General features: G+C 43.6%; 1 protein-coding gene across 5 annotated transcripts in view; it reads right to left on the reverse strand.

The window, feature by feature from the left end:
- rptor (regulatory associated protein of MTOR, complex 1) overlaps window positions 1-17,384 on the reverse strand; it is a 237,387-nt gene that overhangs the window by 11,709 nt on the left and 208,294 nt on the right. For 3 of the 5 annotated variants that reach the window (XM_079627478.1, XM_079627476.1, XM_079627477.1), the window contains exons 30-31: window positions 13,390-13,437; window positions 9,056-9,162 (exon numbers count right to left, since the gene is read on the reverse strand). In XM_079627478.1, the coding sequence (XP_079483604.1) occupies window positions 9,056-9,162; window positions 13,390-13,437 (155 nt within the window). The remainder of the gene's footprint in view (window positions 1-9,055; window positions 9,163-13,389; window positions 13,438-17,384) is intronic. The other 2 variants (XM_079627480.1, XM_079627479.1) reach the window with 1 other exon arrangement.

The following is a 17,384-nucleotide window of genomic DNA, read 5'->3' on the forward strand; positions in this document are numbered from 1 at the left end:
TTTCTTATTTTGGCTACATACTGATGCACTCGCCTGTCAATATCCTCGAAGCGGCCGCTAAGAATGATGCGACGTAATGGATTAGCGCTTGCCCTCCGATTTCAAGGAGAAACTGCTGTCTTTTCAGCGCTATGAGATCGGCCTAAGGAAAAAACATTAATATCCCCTGGATCAGATAATGCGGATTAAACACCTGTGTGTTTTGACATGCCAGCATCTGTCACTGTATATAAAAAAGGTGAGAAATCAGTCACAGTGGAATCTACTAACTACGAACTTCAGGTTATTTTTATGGTAGCTATGCAACAGTTTTTATTTCTAAATGTGATTGTAGTTGGTAAATTTGATCAGTATTTGCCATACTTTAAATACAAAAATTTAAATTTAAACATGACAAATATGCTAAATGAAAATTACTAAAGTATTTTCTTTAAAAAAAAACAAGATTTGCTCTTCAAAAAGCCTTTTCCCAAAAGGTAAATCTTGAAAACAGGCGGCCGTCTTATATTCAGTGTCTTATAATCGGAACAATGCGGTACTATAGGATTTAGGTCTAAGCTCCGGATGGGCCATTCCAAAACATAAATCTTTATTTGCTGAAGCCATTCTTTTGTTGATTTAGATGTGTGCTTTGGATCATTGTCATTCTGAAAGGTTAAAAGTTCTCTTTATTTTCAGCTTTCTTGCAGATACCAGAATGTTCTGTGCCAAAATCGACTAGTACTTGGAGCTATTCATGATTCCCTCCATCTTCACAAAGTCTTGTGAAAAGGCTTGTGTCTTGCCACCAGTAGTTTGCTAAAAAGAGTTTCAACTCTTTTAAAGGACCCCTATTAGGGATTTTTGAAAATGACCTTTCATGTAGTGTGTAACATAGCTGACATCCTGCAAAGTTTTGTCTTTCAAAAGTAAGAGTCGACTCTGAATCAATTAAATTAATTGTTTTTCAAACAAGTCATAAGCCGATTCGTCGTGATGTCAAGACGAAACATTAGCATATTGCCCGCCCACTTATTGCGCGCGCAGACACCAGGGAAAACTTGAAACCCAAAACACTGCAGCTGATTCCTGTGGACACTGGATAGCATCATGTCGAGGAGACGCTGTGCTCTACAATGTGACGGTCAGGCCCGGATTGGCTAATCGGGAGCACCGGGAAAATTCCAGGTGGGCCGGTCTGTTTTATTGGCCAGGAGGGCCGGTGTTGTCATGGCACTGGGTTGAAAGTTTTCCCTTTATAGGCTCCAGTCACAGCGCAGCCCCACTATTTTTTTATTATTATTTTCTCGCAGCCCCACAAAAAATAGTCAGTTGTTAGAGATGTGCGAACAAAAAAATTAGAGATACAAAACATGGATAATAGGCGCAAAGGCGGTGCTGAAAAGGCCAGAATAATAAACAATCTCTAGAAACTTAAGCGGCCAAATAGCCTACGAGTCAGAGCCATTGAGTTCTCTGATTTTTCTGAGTGTATAACGTTGTGAAATAATTGCCTAATATTAACTCTAATTTAGTGCTGCAATGATTCACATATCACGACGATAACCGACCTCATCATCTGAGCTGCTTCAGCGATCAAACACCGCTCGTCGGCAATGGCAAAATGTTTGAGATGACCGATCAAAGCAAGTGGGATTTATGTTCACAGAAGCGCGAGCCAAGGCCGCGCGCGAATCCCAACGCGACGCTTCACGAGATAAGATGCAAGTGGCTAAACTAAACAGCTGTTTTACAATAGAAGTTTTAAACAACCGACATAAATAATCAGTTTGCAAAGACTGTGTCAATCAAAGCTCAGCTTCGGGAAGGGGAGATTTACAGGTAGCCTAAAGATAAAGAGACTGAGAGAAAAAGAATGAGAGAAGGAGATGGAGATGAGAGAGGAGAGCAGGTAGAGGAATAGCCTATTGCATACTGTGCCCAGAATGAGAATAACTTTATTACAATGAATTCCTATTTCACACAGATATAGCCTACATAGCCTCCTATGTTCTTTGACAATGACAGTGGAATCATAATATGCCCCTGAACCCCCTAGCCAGATCATTTTTGGGACCTTTGTATTTATAAAACCCAGTGTACGGCTATTGCACTGAATAGAAAATTCTATTTTTGAAAAATACAATGAATTACAAGGCTGTACAAAACAGTGCACTATTGCAGACTTATATACTGAGGGTTTAATTACATTATTTTAATATAGTCAGTCGGGAACTAAAGTGGGCCGGTCTAAGGCATGAAACTCCAGGGCTGAAAATGAGTCCCACTCCGGCCCTGGTGACGGTAAAGACAGTTTTCTTTTCACTGCCCAAGGACGAGCATGTGAAGAATCTGTGGTTAATATTAATCTTTACCATGATACCACAGCAGTATAATCCTAAACTTTTGCTGTGTTACCTTTATTTTACTGACGACTGCTTCTCAAGTCTCGGAGTTCAATGCAGGAGTCGCAAACCGCTTGCTCTTAAAAGACGGTGTTCAAAATACTAGTTTTGAGTTCTCTTTCATCATCTCGTGTTCGAGATCCACCTATGGGAAGGGCATCCGTACCTGACCTCTGCAGAAGCATCCAATTGCACCAAGTCTGGCTAGACAGACAGAAGCGCGCAGCCAATGCCAGGTAAGGCCCCGCCCCCTTACCTAGTGGCATATAACGCCTGCAAGCGCTGCTATTCTCCAGTTGACATTCGCTTCTCGCGATCTCTGCACTGACACAGTTCGGTTGGATTACGCTGCTCACTTTCGTGTCTTCAGGAGGACATATCGCCTGATCAGCCTCCGTCAGACGTGACAGTCGTCCTTTCAGCCTTTCTGCATTCTGAGCCGCCCGGGCTCTCGCCGTTTTCACCTGCTCCTCCTTCCACGGCTGCCCGCCACGGATTTTTCCGAGTTCTTCTCCGGAATGTCGCTGTCTAAACCTTCCGCGTCTCCGGGGAACAGCCTATCACGGGCCTGCCCGGCCGCATGTGGTGCGCTCATCGCCGCTAAGGACCTTCACCCGTTCTGCGTGGTCTGCTTGGGCCTTAAACACGCTCAAGAAGCCTTGGAGAACCCGGAAAATTGCAGTCACTCCCTTATGCTGCCCAAGAAGCTTTTACGACGTCGTCTGAAAGTTGCAGCGACCCAGTGCTCCGAGCTCGGCCTCTCTGACTCGGATGGGGGACACGGTGACGACGACACGCTACCGGGGGACTCCCGGGGCGCCGCCTCACTCATTTGGGCTGACCAGCCCAATCCCGCATTCCCCAAAGAGGACATCTTCGCGGGCAACCTCACGCTCGTCGACGAACCAGCCGGTTCCGGCGATTAGGATGACGCGGCCCTTCTTGGGGTCTCAGAGGACGAGGAGGCCATCCCGCCCTCTGGCTTTCCCCAGGCTAGCGCCCACACGGCCTTGGCTCAGTCCATCCTCCTGGAAGTTTGTGAGCGAGCGGCCGCTCGACTCAACATGGAATGGCCGGCTCCACAGAGCGCCACCGACCAGGAGAGGGATATTTACGACGGGAAAGTGCTGGGACCCCCTCCCGGTCCAAGAAAACAACTCTTCCCCGTCCTTCCAGCGTGCGCGAAGCACATGAGGCACAATTGAAGCGACCCCCTCGACTTCAAACATGGTCTCACGGGTCTTGAGGTGAAGGACATGGCAGCTCATGGTATGGGTGACCCCCCCCGCTATCGAGCCTTCCATCGCCAGGCACCTTAACCCCGCTCAGGGAGGGCTGCTCGCTCCCCCGAAGCCGGTCTTGCCCAAAAAGATGGACCGTTTTTCCGCCTCAGTTCACCAGGCCGCATACAAATCCTCGACATTGGCTGTCAGGGCCCTGAACGTCTCTTCACTCCTCTCCGCTTACCAGGCGGAGATTTTGGACGAATTAGGGCAACAGCTGGAAAAGGGAACTCCTTCTCTAACCTTGTGGAAGGAGATCCTCACGGTGAAAGACCTCGTCCTCCGTAACGCTCGGCAGGCCGTCCAAGCCTGCGGGCGCTCTATGGCGCTTTCTGTGGTGGGAGAGCGCGCGCTCTGGCTTAACTTGTCGGGCCTTCCTGACAGTGAGAAGCGGCGCATCGCGGGCGCGTCGGTGGAGCCCGGCCGGGCTCTCTTCGGCCCCGCCGTCGCATTGATGCAACAACGGTGTGACGACAAAAAGAAGGAGGATGAGGCCTTCAAGTTATGCCTTCCTAGGAAGGCGGCCCCACGCCAGACACCCCCTGCACGTTTGCCTAACCCACCTGCCATGGGACGACATTTCCACCAGGGCAAGGAAAGGCCCCGCAACAGGCCCCCCACCCCACGGCAGAATAACCCACCGCCTGCTAAGCACTGGGGAAAATCTACTCCCGCCGCGGCCGCGGCTGGAAGACCATCTAACCCTACCCCCACCGACGCGAAACGCAAGCGGCCTGCCTGATGTTCGTCCGGTGGGGGCATCGAGTCCACTTTCCCGGGCTACGAGCCCTTTGGACTCTCTTCATGTCCAAGAACCCCTGTCCAAAAGACGCAGGGTCTCTCGCGAGGCTGCCCAGCCCATGTGTTTGTTGAACGTGTGTTCCCCGCTCACGTTCGAGGGGTCTGTTGTGAGGAAAAGTCAAAAAGCAGTGTCACCACACCGCACACACTCACTTCCCCTCACCAAATTATTAAAGGCTTCGGCCCCAGTGTTCCCCCAACACAAAACACACACAAAAAACACATCAAATGAATTCGTTACGGAGAGAGGATCTCTCTCCTCAGAGAGAATTCATCTCCCTGCAGAGAGAGAAAATCTTTCTAAACCCCGGCATGTCGCCCCTAGTTCGTCCATTAGAGGGCGCCATTGCATCACAAATGAGTCAGCTGGGCTTACACAGCTCCGCTGCGGCTCGGGTGGGAACACTCGCGAGTCACGAACGGGCTTGGCAAGCGGTTTCGGCTCCCGAGTGGGTAATGCGTACTATAATGCAGGGCTACAGATTGCAGTTTGCAATGAAACCCCCGCATTTCAACGGCGTTCTCTCTTCACACACGGAAGAGAACGCTTCACACATTCTGAAAGAGGAAATATCCTCCCTCCTAAACAAGGAAGCTATTCAGGTGGTACCCCCCAGTCTGATGAATCAGGGATTTTATTCTCATTATTTCCTGGTCCCAAAGAAGGACGGCTCTCTCCGCCCTATCTTGGACCTTCGTGTGTTGAACAAACATTTGAGGAAATACAATTTCAGAATGCTAACTCATGGCTCGCTCGCCCGTGCCATAAAACAGAATGACTGGTTCACATCGGTAGACCTGAAAGATGCTTTCTTCCATATAAGCATTTATCCGCCACACAGGAAGTTTCTTCATTTCGCCTACCAAGGCACATGTTACGAATTCACAGTTCTGCCGTTTGGGCTCAGTCTAAGTCCTCGCAGTTTCTGTCTGTGTGCGGAGGCGGGTTTAGCACCCATGAGAATGTCTGGTCTGAGGATTCTGACATACATAGACGATTGGCTCATAATAGCCGAATCGAAGGAGAAAGTGTTGCAGGACACCTGCCGTGTGCTCGCGCACATCACATCTCTCGGGTTCAGAGTGAATGTGAGCAAGAGCAATTTTACACCCAGTCAGAATGTCATTTTCCTGGGCTTGGAGTTGAACTCAGTCTCCATGCGAGCGCGTCTCTCTCAAGAGCGCATTCTCTCTCTAATGAACTGTCGCAGTTCAGAGAGGGGGTGAGAGTGCAATATCGCACATGCCTCAGGCTGCAGGGTCTTATGGCTTCATCCATCCAAGTTGTGCCACTGGGACTCCTGAGAATGAGAGCGTTCATGAAATGGGTTGTCACTACATTTCAGCCCGATTCGCGATCTTTGCCGCTCTGTAATAGTGACGCGCGCCTGCTCGGCAGCCGTGCGACACTGGAAGAGCGCAGACTTTTACGCACAGGGAACCCCTCTGGGGAGGGTTATGATGCGGAAAGTTGTGACGACAGATGCGTCCTTAACAGGCTGGGGTGCCACCCAGGAGGGCAGAACGGTGAACGGTCTGTGGCCGAGCAGACTACGTTCAGCGCACATAAATTATTTAGAGCTGTTGACCATTTGGAAAGCTCTGAATCATTTTCTGCCTCGCCTGCAGGGACATCATGTTCTCGTACGCTGCGACAATACCACGGCTGTGGCTTATATCAACCGTCAGGGCGGCGTGCGCTCGTCGAAACTTCACGCTCTAGCTTACAAGCTTTTGGTGTGGAGCAGACGGGTTTTCCTGTCGTTACGCGCGACTCATGTTACGGGCACTCTGAACAGATCTTCTATCAAGGGGAAACCCAATCTACGGAGATTGGCGCCTTCACCCCAAGATAGTGGATATGTTATGGATGAGATTCGGACAGGCAACCGTAGATCTATTCGCCTCGCGCGAAAACTACCATTGTCCTATGTTCTTCTCGCTAAAGGACGTGGACGCACCACTCGGGGTAGATGCACTGGCCCACCCATGGCCCAGAGTGCTGCTTTATGCTTTTCCTCCCCTGTGCTTGATAATTCCAACACTGGCCAGGGTGAGAGAGCAGAGCCTGTCTCTCATTCTGATAGCACCCAGGTGGCCCAAGGCACCGTGGCTGGCGGAGATAATCCCTCTGTTATATGCCGAGCCGTGGCGCCTCCCCCCACGCACGGACCTATTGTCCCAAGCGAACGGGGAGATTTACCACCCACACCCAGACAGGGTGGCTCTCTGGGCCTGGCCCGTGAGAGGACGAACCTAAGCGCACTGGGGCTTTCGCCGCGTGTGATTGCCACTATACAGAATGCCAGGGCCGTTTCTACACGGTCCTTATATGGCAGTAAGTGGCAAGTGTTCGAAGGGTGGTGCGATGGGCGTGGTCTCACATCTTATCAGTGCTCAGTTCCTGATATTTTGTGTTTCCTTCAAGACCTCATGGAAAAAGGGAGGTCTTTTTCCACCATTAAGGTCTACCTGGCTGCGATTTCGGCCTGTCATGTGGGCTTTGACGGCTCAACAGTCGAGCAGCATCCTCTAATCCGCAGATTTATGAAGGGTGCCCGTCGCTCTTTGCCTGTCGTCAGGAGAACTGTTCCTGAGTGGGACCTCTCCATGGTGCTGGAGGCTCTGTCTCAACATCCTTTTGAGCCTCTGGGAAGTATTTCCCTTAAGCTGCTGTCCTTCAAGACAGTTTTGCTCTTGGCCTTGGCATCAGCTAAACGTGTCAGTGAGCTACATGCACTCTCGGTTCATCCCTCGTGCACTAAATTCTCTCTTAGTGGAGATAAGGTTTCCCTTAAGCCTAATCCGGCCTTCATGCCGAAGTGCTTCCCTGCGTTCACTTCGGAGGTGTTGGAGCTGTCAGCTTTTCACCCTCCACCGTTTTCCTCCCCGGAAGATCAGAGGCTAAATGCTCTGTGTCCTGTCCGTGCTTTACAGACATATATGACCAGGACCAGTGCGTTCCGGAAGAGCGACCAGCTCTTTATTTCATGGGCGCCCCCTCACAAAGGGAGTCCCATATCTAAGCAACGCCTCTCACATTGGCTTGTGAATGCTATAGCTGTGGCTTATGAATCTAAGGGAGTGCAGCCCCCAGGGGGCATCAGAGCTCATTCCACGAGGGGCTTAGGGGAGTGTCACTGTTTAGGGGAGTGTCACTGCAGGACATCTGCTCCGCTGCCAGTTGGGCTTCTCCTCATACCTTTGTGCGTTACTACCGGCTGGATGTCACCAGAATTTCGGTAGCACATTCGGTTTTAGGGGTGGGGTCTTCTTAGCCCTTCCCTGTAACCCCGTTGGAAGTAACGAATAAGGAGTGAATGGGTAAGTATATTCGCTTCTCGTGCGGCAAGCGGGGCAAAGCTGGTGGATCTCTCCACTCGATGTTTCAGAGAACCGGGGTTACGACAGTAACCTATTGTTTTATATTGTCTAGGTGTCCTGCTAACTTGCTAACTCACATTATTACTGTCTAACTGAAATACTTCTGCTAATCAGTTGTGGGCCACTATTACCTGAAACTGTGTCTATTAATGCAGATTGTCTGTCTTTCTCACTACTTTGAGGAAAGATTAAACATGGAGCAATATTTGTTTTACCAATGTTTGTTACATCAGTCATTCACGCTAGAGCTTGGCTAATGTATTGCATACATGCACTGTTATTGATACAGTTTCCACGTGTTCATCGCAGTATATTAGAAACATACTCTGTAAATAAATTAGTACAAGTAAAATAATCGGTTGGACATGCACTTGTTGATGCTGATGGTGAGGAATTAGTTGCAACATCTCATAATGTACCTCAAACCGAGTAGTGAATCACTGAGAAACATCCTGCTCAAGTCGTCCTTGCGATGGAAGTTCGGGTTGAACAACTAGTAGTTCTTCTAGTGTTTCATCATCGGACTCGCACTCGGATTGATACGGTAAAATTGACGTCATTGTTCGTTACTGCGTTTAGTTTATGGTGTAGGAAGCCTCAGGACAAGCAGAGCTGACGTTGTTATGGCAATGGGAGTTTTTGTTTTCGACGCGTGCTGTATGCGGTAAACCAATCACAACAGACTGAGCTGTCTGGCCAATCAGAGCAGAGTAGCTCGTGGAAAGGAGGGATTTAGAGAGATTGATTCATCTGACGAGTTGTTAGAGAATCATTGAAAATTTGGTTATGTGCAAATGTATATTATGAGAAAATGAAACCGTTTTTTTTTTTACCTTTGATGCATGTAAACCTGTTGTAGGAGACTCCAAAACAACATTAGGAAACTTTAAAATAGCATAATAGGGGCCCTTTAATGTTACTGTAGGCCTCTTGACAGCCTCCCAGAATAGTTTACTCTTTGTCGTGAATCATTTGAGGAAATTTTTTCTTGATAATGTCACTTTTGTGTGATATTTCTCCACTTGATGATGACTATCTTCACTGTGACCCAAGGTATATCTAATTCTTTGGAAATGTTTTGTAGCCTTCACCTAAACGATACCTTTCGGCAATAAAATCCCATTGATGCCTCGTAAGCTTTTTGTGGCCCATGGCTCTTGTAGTAGCATGCAAACAAAGATGATGTGTGTTTGTGTGTAGTACCTGGATTTTCATTTCTCTTTCTGTGTCCCAGATCCGTATGACTCGAACGTCACCTGACGTCATCAAGAGGCCAGTCTCCTGCTCCCAGTCCACCACCATACCTGCACCTTCAAGAGAGTAGGGGAGGTTTCACACATACTGTACACACTCGAATATATGACTCCCTGGGCTCTCCTAACACGTCTGTTCATTACGATAAAAGATAATACAATCACACACTCACCTGTTTTTCAAAATTATAAAACATGGATTAATGCATCATCATTTTGTCTCAACACTTTTATGAATTGTGTCATAAAACACTCGATACTGCACCTTTAAAGGGGGGGTAAAATACTTAGTTTCAGTCAATCTCATGTTAATCTTGAGTACCTATAGAGTAATAGTGCGTCCTTCATATCTCCAAAAAGTCTTTAGTTTCATCATATTTATAAAATAAAAATACAGCTTTCCGATTCTATCCGGAAAAAGCAGAGGTCCTTGATTCTGGGCGTGGGCGGAGCTATAGAGTCAAGCGGGAGCCTCCACAACATACAAACTGCACCCACTGTTCCAGTAACACTGGGTTCTTTGGGAAGCTGAACAAGGTAAACTTTCCCTCACATCCCAAAACACACTTTTTTGGAGACATTCTTGACATCAACCATTCCTATTTAGCGCTGCTGATGATGATTTCCGGTAGTAGCGCGTCGATGAGCGCGGTCTTTCTCTCCTCTGGTCGACGTGTGCGTGAACGCGCTTTTCCGAGAGCAATGCTCATATAAGGAGTTCCACTCTGGTCTACGTCATTAGATCTACGATAGAAAAAAACCAGCCGAAACGTGTTGCAATCCGGAAGTATGATTTTCAGCACAGAAATTCTCTGTTATTCGTTCAAAATAACTTTTCAAACTTTGGCCATTATTAGCATGAGAATTCATCTCTTTAACACTGTAAACAACTCTGAATATATGAAACACCATTGTACCCCCCCTTTAATCTCTTGACTACCGATTATAGACAGCGACAGTAGACTTAACTTTTTTTTTTTTTTTTTGGTTGTGTGTTCGGTTTATAACCAAGACTCCAATTTCAATGCTCTCATCAGGAAATAATTCACATTTTGGTAGCTGCAAACCGTTTATCCTCATTTCTTGTATTTAATGTAGTATGGGTCATATTTTCTCTTGTGTTTACCTTGTTTTGTTTATGGTCTTTAAGGATAAGGTCTTGTGTATGTGAACAGATGCCACACACCACAGTTTTTTGCTGCTATAATAGCTTCCAATTTTATGGGAAGGTTTTTCATTATAAGTTGGAAGATGGCTGTTGGGATATTCAGACACAAGAGCATAAGTGAGCACGAGGCTTTAATTTTGCTGTGGAAATTTAACCCAAATATGATAAGTAGGGTTCAGGTGCCTGATGTATAAATGTACAAAATGGCCATTGAAATATGCGTACACAATTTCCCATGCACATATCAGGATTTACAAAAAATAAATGAAATAAAAAAATAAAAAACAAGTAATAAATTAAACAAGATGATTGAATAAAATCTGTTTTCCATTTGATATACAAATTTATATTAAATATGCCACTGCCATTAATGGAATTAATCCCTCAAATTACATCGAATCATCATCCAGAAATTTATGAATTTAAATAGAAATATTTGTAGTTGATGCACTGCTTTTAAACACTTTTCTTGTTTTAATGGTCTTAATGTTTTAATGACAGAATTATAATGAGATAGCGAGAGAATTAATTATATTTTCTAAATAGCAAAACAGAAAATATTTTCACGGGAATAATGATCAATGATGCATGCTTGACTCTAGATGACATATCAACATAGGCAGTATAATGACAGACACTCACTAAGTCGTGGTTGAACGGGCCATAGATCCGATGACACAGTAGCCTAATGATGACACCTTCCACAGACTTAATAGAGGGTATGCGTGTGACGTCACCGTCGGCCGGAGTGACTGCGGTTACGCCCACTGATATACCATATATTCACCATAATTGGATGTTTTTAAATAAACACTGACAAAAACTATACAAGTTTTAGGGCTGGATGATATGATGATATATAACATTGATATAAGTGATTACCTGGATTTAGACCTACAAATTGTATTTTTATAAAGCGTTCACATGCAAATTTGCTTTATTTCCCTGGCGTCGAATCAGGCTCATAATGTCAGGAAACAAGACACTATATCGGGTCCAACCTTTAGTTTAAACTGATAATCGATTTTTTTCCTTGCGTTTTCCCAGTTTTCCCTATTAAATCCAGTCACGCAGCAGCTCTTTTGCCACTCAGTCTGGCCGAGTGGCCGTGTTCTGGAGGGAAAGTGACGTCAATGCATACCCTCTATTGTCTACTCTAGAATGTCACTGCATTCAGTAGCGCAAGTAGATTTGTATTTACTGGAATAGCCAAACCTGCTAATTACAAGCTGGGCGTCCACACGTCTATTCACATTATTCTTAAAGTAAGAGCGGGCGTGGCCATTGTAACTTGATTGTGTCGAGGCTTCCGGGTCTCATCCGCTTTCATTTATTTAAGCTGTACAAAAAAAGTCCATTATGCTGCTTGATATTGTAAACTCGTACTTATATTATTTTAATTTATTATTGTAATCATAAACACACTGGTTTAAAGAGCAAATTATTTTACTATTTACAGCAATTTGTTATTCTTCCAGTTATTTACCTATAGCGGCAAATGAATCTGAAGTGCCCACACAAAAAAACAGAAAATATTTTACTTCTATGTTGCTACATAAGGTGAATAACTACGGGCTTGAGTAGGGTTAATTTTTATAAACAACTCATTGTGTGCACACACACTCTCTTATATTTTAGTCAGAGCGTTGAGAATCCATGTGTCAGGGTCAAGTCACTTGATTAGGATATAGACTGAGAATGAGAGATTTCAGCTTCAGGTTGGGTTCTGTCTTAAAATTTGACAGTACTGGTCAGGTCACAGCTTCAGCTTTCACGCTGACATCACCTTCTGAATGGTGAGGGACCTTTTGTCCTGGCTGTTCTGGAGCCCATGTTTCAGTTCTGACTGTCTGTCTGTCATTCTCTCATGATGTTCAATCAGCAGAGAACACCCTTATGAGTGTCCTAAACACACAGCCAAAAGTTATATGGATCAGGACACGCTGTGATGCTGAAATTTAAGCACTGCTGCCCTACTTTCAAAACTTCTGCTGTCTATCAAAAATCCAATCTTGGGGAAGAGAAAAACCTCCTCACACTCATACCTCCAAACACTGCTGAGATATAAGAGAAGCCAAGGGAGAATTTCACAACAGGAATAAAACAAACTTCATGAAGCACATACATCATGAGTTTGGTTTGTCTTCACTGGTCGTACATTCCAGTGTTATGCTTAACTGAATGAGCTTGCACCTAATTAAGTAATATGAACTTTCAAACAGCTTAACTGATATGATACGCAAAAAAAAGACATTTGCACATAACACACACAGACAATATATATATTTTAGTTAAGCATAACACTGGAATATGCAAATAACCTTTTCATCCAGTAGCACAATACAATTAATACTCCAAGGCACACCTTGGCAATAGAATTGCCATTGGCTAGTACATTTTTTATTTGCCAGACTGATATACATACTATATATAATAATTCTCCATTCACACTTACACATACATATATTTCTACTCTCTCACACACTTACATTTTGCTCTCATGATCCCATATTTTATAGCGCACACATTCTTGTTTTACTCTTATATTCATATATTTTATAATATACATTCATAGTCTACATCTTGTACTTATATACATTTTGCTCTTATTCAAATGTATTAAAAATATACATGCTATAAATAATAAATGTATGTAAGAAGAAAATATATGTAAATGGCTAAAGATAGACATTATTTAGTCGCCCAGACATACTTATGCTGATATTACTCAGGGAATATTACTAAAATTAAAAGATTACATAATATTTGATTGCCTTTCTTCATATGTGTGTTATAATAAACAAGAGCAATGAGAAAGCCCACACGAAATCCACGTTTCAACAAAAATGCCCATCATTTGTAAATTCCTACAGATTCCACATCCCTTGTGTGTTTGTTCATTTTACCTAAGAGCTAATTTTCCAAATTTTCCAATTAAATACTGGACAGATTTGACTTCCACCAATCAGAATTGTAGAAAGAACAAAAAGAGCCAATAGGATGGATGTAGAGAAAAATGTTAGGTATGAGTGGAAATGGAAAAACATTAGTGGCTGAATCTCACATATGCAAACACCAAACAAAGGTGAAGGAAAAGAAGAGAGAGAAGCACTCACCTCCCTGCTTACTTCTGTCAAGATAGATTGAGACCCGTCGGGCCAAACCTGTGAGGAGAAGAGGAAGAGAGAGCAAGACACAGGAAGGAGATCAGGAGGCCCGGTCAGTATATCAGCTAGAGGACAGCACAGTGTTATCAAACACACACCAGGATGTGATCTGTGGCCCTAACCCAAATGGTACACTTCATGCGCACTTGTGGTCTTACAATTGCCGTTGTGCACATATGTCAGTAAAATCCACACAATATAGGCTTCAGTTCTTGAGAATGCCTCCTTTGTGACCATCATGCGTTCTTGATGCACACTTGGACTACTAGTCTATGTCTATGAGGCATTACATCACCAAAGAGTGAATTTAGAGTTGGTATGCAATGGTATAAAGGTACTGCACCTTATCACAAACTTTTACATGGAGACAGGCTCTCGCATTTACTTTTCTATTGGTGAACGCACACACACACAGAGAGAGAGAGAGAGAGGGGAGGGGTGGGGGGGGGGTGGGGGTGGGGGGTGCCCAACCATATTCCACCTGAATTTAATTCACCCGTACACCTTATCTACAGTCACAGACATCCACACTGCAGGAAAGGGAGGGAGAAAAGACTGTGGTTTCCCAGCATGACATCTGCCAGGTAAATCAGGTTTTCTCACTGGGAGACTGAACAGCAAGGGAGATATCTGCTCCCAGAGTCAAAACTTTGCTCATCCATCTTAAAGAAGCACAGATGTGAAGGAGCTCTTTAGGAAAGCCAGCGACTCAGGCATTTCTTTGTGTTCTGATGTACGTGTCTGAGATGTCCGGACATTCAGTCTGGGTGACATGAAGGTTTTTATCGTGAAAGAATCATTTACGGAGTTTTTTTTTTTTATATGCTCTAGATTATTTCAGTTGGGAAATAAACATTCACAGGCTGAGAATCTGAGTATATTTTTCATAATAGAAAAATTAGAGGTCAAAGAGTGCAAGAATATACTGTATGCAATAAAACGTCTCAGGTTACTTGCATAACCCATGTTCTCTAAATAGGGAACGACATGCTGTGTAGCGATGGTGAAATGGGAACGACCTTCGGGCGATGCTGATTGTCTGAACTCATATAGAATCACTCTAATGTATTGGCTGATGGCGCGGGCGCCGCCTCAGCAGCACTACGTCACTCACTCTTGATATAGTGAACGCGCCGCCCCCATAGCAGCGAGAGGAGCTTGGCAGCGAACGCAGCATTTTGTTCCCTATTCAGAGAACATGGGTTACGCAAGTAACCCGAGACGTTCTATACCACACGCCAAGCGCTGCCAGATCTGTCCCAAAGAACTTTCTTTTTTTTTTTGGGAAACATTTTTTAAAGAAATTTCCAAACAAAATTTTGGAAAACTTTTTGTTCTTTTCTTTCATGCAGAAAGAACCAGGGAACTAGGGGCCACATCCAAATCCAGGTTATAACACTTGAAGTGTCCTCCAAAGGGACCGTCCTGGGAAGACTTAAAATGTGTGGGACCCTACGTGCCACGTGTGCCACGATACTACTTTGATACTATACCTTGAAATGTATCGATTTTCAATACCCCAGGGAAGAACCGCATATGTTTACATTTTTTTGTCCATCAATTTAAAGTCTAGGAAATCATTAATTTCTTCTGAGGAGATAACTTTACATGATGACATATTTATTTAAGGCTTTTGTTCATATATAAACTGCTCAATTACCATTGCAAATCTCCCCTAAATGTTTGCTCACTCAGTGTATTTGTTTTTATATTGGGATAATTTTGTTATAATTGCACAAGATAGCTTGTTTTTAATATATTTTATAATGTAATAATTTCACAGTTAATCTCCAAATTAATGTAAAAACAACAAAGACAGTATATTTTAAATAATTGTTTAATGGCATCTTTTTATGAATGAAGGCCAGTATCACTGATACCAATACTGCTACTGATGTCTTCAATTATTATTATTTTTAATTAAAAAAAGAACAAAAGATCACCATTCAACACTACAGTATTAATAATTGAAAGCTATTAATTTTTACATTTATTATACTTGAAACAATTTTCACATAAGCCCATAAAAAATGTCATATTGACATGTGACCACCTATCTACAGTTTGGAAATACACAGAAATTGAATAAAGTTATCAAACACTTTACAGTCTTAACTGCATAAATTATAAATTAAATATATCCTTATTAAAGCTACAAGCGTTCTTTAGTCAAGAGCAGTGAGTGATTTTCTCTGTTACCTGTGTTCTTGCTGTCACTGCTGCACATGTAAATCTCACACGCGTCCCATTTTCTCACAACTCTTAACGCTAATTAAAGACTTTATTTAACTAATTTAAGACTGATCTCATGAGGATACTCAACAAAACGGACATTTTGGCATAACTGTGTTATTATTGGGTTCAGGCGCGCGTCGTTCTGTGCGTCCTGTGTGCCAGCAGGACATTCACAGGCAGGCAGCGCGTTCTCTTTTGTCTTTTCGCGCTTGCATGGTTTAAAAACATTTGCATAAAGAAGAATGGGATTATATAATGTAACGCTCAAAGGATAAAACAAAAAAAAACGGATGCTGCGTTAATTGCGTTAAATATTTTTAACACGTTAAACTGAAAAACATTAATCGCACACGTTACCATTGACAGCAGCACAGACATAACCAATGTGTTTATGTGAATACGTGGCAAGACGGACGTTGTGACAATGTTTTCGTGTGTATTTGACCGTAAGCGCAACAAGTCATTAAAAAGAGGCAGCATTATGTGGACGCACTGGGAATGAAGGACGGGAATGATATTATGTGCAACCCCCGCAATTCAACGAACGCCGAAAACGGCCACGGCACCCCGGTTGGGAAACGCTGAACTTTTTGGGGCCAGGGACCCAAAGTGGGTCGCCTGTGCAGTCAAAGAAACAACAACAAATGTAAGACTTTTATTTTGAAAGACGCGCATGAAAGCTGTTGACAATTCTGTCAGACGCAGGTTAAGTAAAGACGTAAAGAAGTAAAGAAAACATGTTGCCCAATTCAGTATCCGTGGTCAGATGAGATGTTGTCAGGCTATACGTCAGTGTCGTTATTCTAAAGTTCTTTTTAAAGTCTCTCACCTCAGAAAAATCAACTTTCCTGCCCTGTCAGGCGTTATACTGTGCTTGTAGCGTGCACTCTTCAACAGCATGCACGAATGCGGCAGCACACGCCTCTTGCTAGATAAATATTGTTTTAGAAAAATATATTTCTAAAAATATTATTTTAGAAATTGGGTCAAATCTAGTACACATTCACTAGATTCACATTCACAGTACACATTCACACTCGCAAAACGCTGCAGCTGAAGAGCGTAAAAACACAAATCTTTTATTTTCATTCGGTACTGCTTCATCAGACACTATACTTTTAATGATTTTCCTTGAAGAATTTGAGAGATTTTGCTATTTAACATTATAAACGTTCACAGTCCAAAGCCACTTTAATACGTGGTTTCGAGAGTGGACTTCCTGGCAGAAATGGAAATGTGCCAGACCAGTTAAAACTCATGGAAGAGATACCTTTTTAGTGTGCTGCTTATTGCATTGTGTTTGGTTAGGAAAGCAGAAAGCTGAAAGCCTCAAAAGACTTAGATATACATCTTATATGAGGCTAAATATTTAGTGCTTTATTTGTGTGAAGTCAATATGCTTTCAATGTATTGGAAAGAGCTGCATAAACATTTGAAGAAAAACGAAAAATGTTTTATGGTCCACAGAAGATAGTACTAGTAGTTAATAGGGGGTTTGGTACGACATTAGGGTTAGTAAGAGATTTTTGGGTGAACTAACATTCGTATTGCTGACAGATGCCATGTTCCTCCTTTCCAATGACAGAGGATGCTAGCTAATTAATTTACAGACATTACAGAGGAAAAGTAAACACCTATTTTTCTGTGGAATTACAGTGATAATTGTTTATTAATAAAGAGGAATGAGGAACAGCACTAAGAATAAGGGC

This window comes from Phoxinus phoxinus (assembly GCF_949152265.1).
Source record: "Phoxinus phoxinus genome assembly, chromosome: 11".
In the NCBI taxonomy this organism is placed as follows: Eukaryota; Metazoa; Chordata; class Actinopteri; order Cypriniformes; family Leuciscidae; genus Phoxinus; species Phoxinus phoxinus.